Source organism: Brienomyrus brachyistius, chromosome 23, assembly GCF_023856365.1.
Source record: "Brienomyrus brachyistius isolate T26 chromosome 23, BBRACH_0.4, whole genome shotgun sequence".
NCBI lineage: Eukaryota > Metazoa > Chordata > Actinopteri > Osteoglossiformes > Mormyridae > Brienomyrus > Brienomyrus brachyistius.
The window spans coordinates 21,444,754-21,450,753 of NC_064555.1; the positions used below are offsets into that span (position 1 = coordinate 21,444,754).

General features: G+C 50.7%; 1 protein-coding gene across 5 annotated transcripts in view; it reads left to right on the top strand.

The window, feature by feature from the left end:
- trappc9 (trafficking protein particle complex subunit 9) overlaps positions 1 to 6,000 on the top strand; it is a 197,094-nt gene that overhangs the window by 89,857 nt on the left and 101,237 nt on the right. For all 5 annotated transcript variants that reach the window (XM_048993811.1, XM_048993812.1, XM_048993809.1 and 2 more), the window contains one exon: positions 5,092 to 5,234. In XM_048993811.1, the coding sequence (XP_048849768.1) occupies positions 5,092 to 5,234 (143 nt within the window). The remainder of the gene's footprint in view (positions 1 to 5,091; positions 5,235 to 6,000) is intronic.

Consider the following 6,000-nt stretch of genomic DNA (forward strand, 5'->3'; position numbering starts at 1 on the left):
CGCTGACACAGCCGCTGTTCCTCAGCTTAAAATAGCTCCTGCTGCCCCCCTCACTGAGCAGTGCCGGGTATAAATAGCTCTACTTTGCAATGCGCTGGGGAAATAAATTATATTCCAGGCAGCTGTTCAAATACCTGCAGCATGCCGTGATGTATTTTTCGAGGAACTGGCGTCAGGAGTGAATTAGCTCTGTTTATGTTCTCTTTGGAAAATGGCTTCCCTTGATGTGCAAATGTCTAATTACCACGGTAACCATATTGTCCTCACCATGCATGCATGCTTTATTTTTTTTAAACATCTGCTCTGTGTCCTTAATGATAACACTGATAATGCTGATACTAATAATACTAGTAATAATAATGATGATAATGTGTATCAGCGAAATATGCTTCAGCAGCCATTTCTAAAATGACCTTGGGCAATTGTTAGATTTTGAGACGAGGCAGTGCTTTGTAAAAAGTGCTTTTTAGTTCTGAGAAGGAAGAAGTATGTACAGTTGGGTGCATATTTTGGAAACTAAAAATTGTCTGTCTCCTGCAATCTGGTCTTTTCATAGATATTGTGCTGCCACAATAGATTAGTAAAACTGATGCATTGCCATGGAATAAATAGGCAGTCATTGCTTAGTGAGACTTAAATAAACACACGTGCCCTGCCATCACTCCACTGCCTCGTGTAGCCATGGAGAAAATGACAAATGAGCCACCTGACTTGCTGCGAGGGCTTTCCAGCCAACCGTAAGCAGCGAGCAGGTGGGAGCTGCGCTGATCGTCGGGGAGCCTCGTGGCATTGGCCCCCTGGCCGCTGGGAAACGAATGCTGTCCGTAAACACAGGAGCTGCCTCTTCATAAACACATCTTTCTGTTAATAGTTCATCAGCGTTAGCAGATATGTGTCGTCCGTTTTGTACGCCATGTGAAATTGTGCAATTTTACTGTCATCTGACATGGTAAACCAAAAATCAAAACCGTATTTATTATTTATTTATTTTAATTCTTTATTGAGCTGTATTTATATCCTGATCTTATTAACTGATCTTGCAGTAAGCCATTGCATCATTTTTGGATGTTAGTCCATCCCTGCACATTAATGGAGATTACAAACATAGTCAGGCTGACCCCTTGTTCATATTTACTTGACAGATTTCGTAAAGACTGTACTGCCAGGTCAGGTGATGTTTGCGCCGAGTGTGGAGAGCGAGACACTGTCCTTGCGTGGCAGGTTAGATCTACAACCTCGAGATGTACTGAATGCTTGTTTCCCAGAAATGACATAGTGACAAGTGCCTCAGAAGTGGTCTTCACTGACTAAGTACCTTCTGATATGTTCAGACCCATTTCTCGTCCTGGTTGCTGGAGACGATGGAGCGCGATTGTGTGTGTGTGTGTGTGTGTGTGTGTGTGTGTGTGTGTGTGTGTGTGTGTGGTTCTTAGCCCTTAAAATCTGACTTAGCCCAGCTCTCTTTAGGCGGACTTTCTAACAGTACAGTAGTAACATAAAAAGCATCCGGGTATCTTAGAGGTTGTGTCTGCTGAGCTACAGAAGCTGCTCGAGGGGAGTCTGTCCCGGGGCCAGGGGAAGGCAGCCGGGGGACATGTCCATGCTACAGAAATTTCCATGCACACCTCCACTCATGTCTACACATGTCCTCCTAAATCTCCCTCTGCGCTGCTCCTTCTTCCAGCACCTGTGCCAGTTTTTGATCACATTTCCTCCACAAGAGAATGAATGCTGGGTTCTACTTGAGCACCCGGTTGTTTTTTCGGAAACACTCTGCATGTAAAATGCTGCATAAAGGCTGGGTGTTAAAGCTGGCATTAAGCGTATCTAATAGGATCACGGTTTGTGGGATCCCAGCCTCTTTACCTTCTCGTTTTGCTTGCCTCGCAGGGTTGCACCCCTGTTTTTGACAGGGCTGATTTTTAACAATGTCTTGAGGGTGGCCTAAGGGCTCACTTGGGCGGCTGGGCCCAGTGGGGCTACCAGGATGCTTCAGGGTCTGCAGAGGAGGCTCCCACACCTCCCTAGGGAGGCCAGGCCAACAGTCAGCTCATGATGATTGTTTCCCCATGACCTTTTGCCCCCCGGCTGAAATGTGGACATGCCAGTTTCGTCGGGCCGCTCGGGGGCATGGCGCTCTGCCATGGGACGATCAGACCATGGCGCAGACTCTAACAGAAGCTTGCTGTTTCCCTGCGGAGAGACTCGCCCACTCGCATCCGGTGAACACAGTCGCAGTGCACGTGTGTGGAATCTCAAACGCAGCCAATGATTGTGAGGAAAACATCCAACGTGCATGCAAACGGCACCGAGCAGTGAAATGCACGCGCTGGGGCAGATTATCATGGTGCAGGTCCTCTGCTTCCCATTCCGCCCGGGTGCCTCCAGGAAGCTCATGCAATCCCGGCCCGACAGAGCCGCATTGTCATCACCCTGCCGACCCGAACCTTCGTTATGTATTGGCATCTTATATCAGCGAGCAGAGCCTCGCGACTCGATCACCGTAATTAAACCAGTGAGTGATATCTGTCTTATTTACTGCGTCTAAGACACCCTGGGATAGAAGCAGAAATCAGCCAGGAGTTTGTTTACACGATTGTGCGTAAAAAGACGTTATTCTGAAGGGAGCTGGGTACTGGAATACATGATCGGTAATCGGTCAGGCGATTGCACGAGCAAGATGACTTGACTACTGATGGGCCAACGCACTGCGTCTGTGACAGTGTGCCTGCCTGCGACACTGCACCTCAAACCCGAGTCAAACTATGCGTCGCTCACAGGGTCACGAGTCTGTGGCTGACATGCTGCCTAAAGGCACTATGTTAGCGTGTGCCCTGATTGTGGAAAAGGCTCTGTCGCTATAGACAGGATTTAGCTTTGGTTCCCTTTCTTTACGTGCCTGTTGCGCATATTAACAATTAGTATAATAACGTGGACTTCAAAGGAACTGGAAAGGCTGCACAGCTATTAATGATGAAATCTCCTCAGAGAAGCTAACAGGAAACGCAAACGTGGAGCAGGCTGAGCAGTGTCTTCTGCGATTTAGCTTTTTGAAGATGCCTGATGTTCTCATGTTAATTGGACCTGCTTTTTCCCCCCACTTTTCTCTGAGGCTCCTACCTTTCTGATGTTTGTATCATGGATGCATTTATGCTCCAGTCAACCAAATGCTGACAAAGCAGAACTGAGCTTTGAAGGACTTTATAGATTATTATTTTGTAATAATGACCGCTGACATGTCGGACGTAATTCTAATGTTAATTGCCCTCTCTTTGCTTTGATGGCATGTCAGCGTAAAACAGACGGTGAGTTGAGTTTGATGGCTGTCATGGTCTGACCCGAGTCCCTCATCCAGCTTAAAGCAAAGAAGGGAAGCCTGTGTTACTGGAATGGCGGAATCTCCGGAATCGCTCACAGCAACTCTGCCGTTCGCCATTAATAATACAACTATGAGCATTTTCAAAATTAGCTGGCATACTAGTTAACAATGACGGCTGGCAAACTTCACAAGTCATTAAGGTGCTTGATTGGAACTCCTGTGGGATGGAGTGGGGGGAGGGGGTGGGCTGTGGAACCCCCAGGTTTGTGTGTGTGTGAAGCTTGTGCTGCAGTGTTCATGTGGGTCTCCTTTGTTTGCTGGTTCCCTCCCACATCCTAAAGACATGTGAGATGTTTGTATTGGTGCATTTAAGTTGCCCACAGTGTCAGTGTGCCCTTCAGTGGAGTGGCATTCATGGATGTTTCGCTGGAGGGTTAAAGGGAGGGATCGGCAGATTGACAGACAGACAGACAGACAGACAGAACACACACTTGAACTCAGAAAGATGAGAGGCTGGTTCTCTAGGGTCTCATGTCATTATTCCTGATTGATATATATGCTAGTATTTTATGTGTATATTAACTTTATCCTGCAAAAAGTCGAATGGTTCCGTAAATCGGAGATGCCAAGGTACACACATGTACTTCTAGACACAAAGTGAACTTTCAGCCTGTTGTTTTCATGTTGACGGAAATATGTCAGTTTTATTTTGTCTCTGCTTTCCGTGCCCGGAGCCTCCGGCAGCGGGGAGCCTGTTAAACGTGACTGGGGCCCAGGCCCGCCTAGCGAGGAGGCTCTCACCAGGCGGAGGCTCTCACCAGGCGGAGGCTCTCACCAGGCGGAGGCTCTCACCAGGCGGAGGCTCTCACCAGGCGGAGGCTCTCACCAGGCGGAGGCTCTCACCAGGCGGAGGCTCTTGGGGCGTGTAACAGACCCTTCCTCTGCGGGGCTTCCCAATTTCTAATGGTGCCCTCTTCTTACCGTGCCGCAGCCGGCCAGAGAGAAGGTGGCATTGCCAGGGCCAGTCCCGCACTGCTCACCCCCCACATCCTCGACCACCTCATACCCCCCAACCCGCCTCATGCCTCCCAGCTAGCTCTAACTGCCTGCCCCACCTTACACCCACCAGCTCACTCAGACCCCCCACCCTGTCTCACCCCCCCCACTCTTTTCCAGTGGATTAATTGCCATAACATGCTGTACCACACAAGAGGAACACGCACAACAATGTCAGGTCACAAGGGGTCGGAACATGTGTCCAGTACATCCTGCAAAATGGTTGGAGGATGGAAATGGTTTCCATGCTCAGAAGCTGACCCCTCTCCCAGTGTCAGTGGGTTTCACGGCTGCGCCTACAGCTCACTCATCAGTCCATGGGGAGGGGGCAGGGCATTGCTTGACGTTTCAGCAGTGGGGCGTGTCAGAGTACTGCTTGTCACGTACAGCATCTCTGCAGCGTGCCTTCTGGCTGTCATCAGGAAGGTGATAAAGTCCCTCTTAGAGCCTGTGACTAATGAATGAGATCTGGTGCGGGACTGCAGCCGAAAACAGCCTGTTTCCTTCAGCGGTGGCCACAGGGGGGCCACGGTGTGGGGATGTGTATGGGGCCCTGGCAGGGGGCTGCATTCCTACCTGCCGTCTAGTGTGCTGAGTGTAATGACTGCGGTGTGAATACCGCCGTGGTCGTGCACATGCCAGCCCTCTGTCCTGAGGGTTATTTATGTTATTTGTGCTGCTAAGTAGAGACTGATTTTTATCCCTTCTGCCCACAGATGTTGGAGGCCGTGCTTCACTTCAAGTACTCAGGCGGCCAGGGCCAGGTAGAAGGCTACTACCGGGAGCTGTCGCTGGGTGTGCATGTGGACGTTGAGCCCTCCGTCTTTTTCACCCGTGTCAGCACCCTGCCGGCCACCAGGTGGGTAGACGGCGCCCCAACCTCGGCACCCCACCCTCCTGCCCCCTCGGCGCCCACCCTGCCCCGTTCTGCCTCGTCCTCTCAGTGCCCCAAACCTCCTCATCCTGCCTCGATTTCTCGGTGCCCCACCCTGTCCTGCCTCATCCTCTTGGTGCCCCACCCTACCTCGTCCTCTCTGTACCCCATCCTCCCTCGTCCTCTCGGCACCCACCCCGCCTCATCCTGCCTCATCCTCACGGTACCCCACCCCATCCTGCCTGGATCTCTCGGTGCCACACCGCGCCCTGTCCTGCCTGGTCCTCTCAGCCCTGCCGCCTTATTACTGTTGAAATGATTGGGGATCTCCTTTGCCCTGCACCCGGGCTGAAGGATGACATTTCCAGTGACAGGAGCGCAGCACAAATTAATGAATATTCCCTCCCCTGTCAGCTCTGCGATGCTGCGGGAAGCTCGCCGTGAGGGAGACCGATCATAGCCCAGTCATCGCCACTTGAAGTGAATCATTAGCAGTAATAATATCTGCAGTGTAACCCATCCATCTTCTCCCATGATGGATCTCACTTCCCGCTGGGCCGTCGCCGTAAGCTCATCACCTTCCTCGTCACTTACCCCCCCCCCCCCCCCATCATCCTCGTCGATGTGTGACCCCATGATTCGCATCTCGCCGTGGCGCTGTCTGTTTTTTTATGCCGTGACATTTTTACAGTTTTTTTTTTTTTTTTTTTCTTCTCATTAATGGCCACCTTCGGCTTCTGCGTGTTCTTCG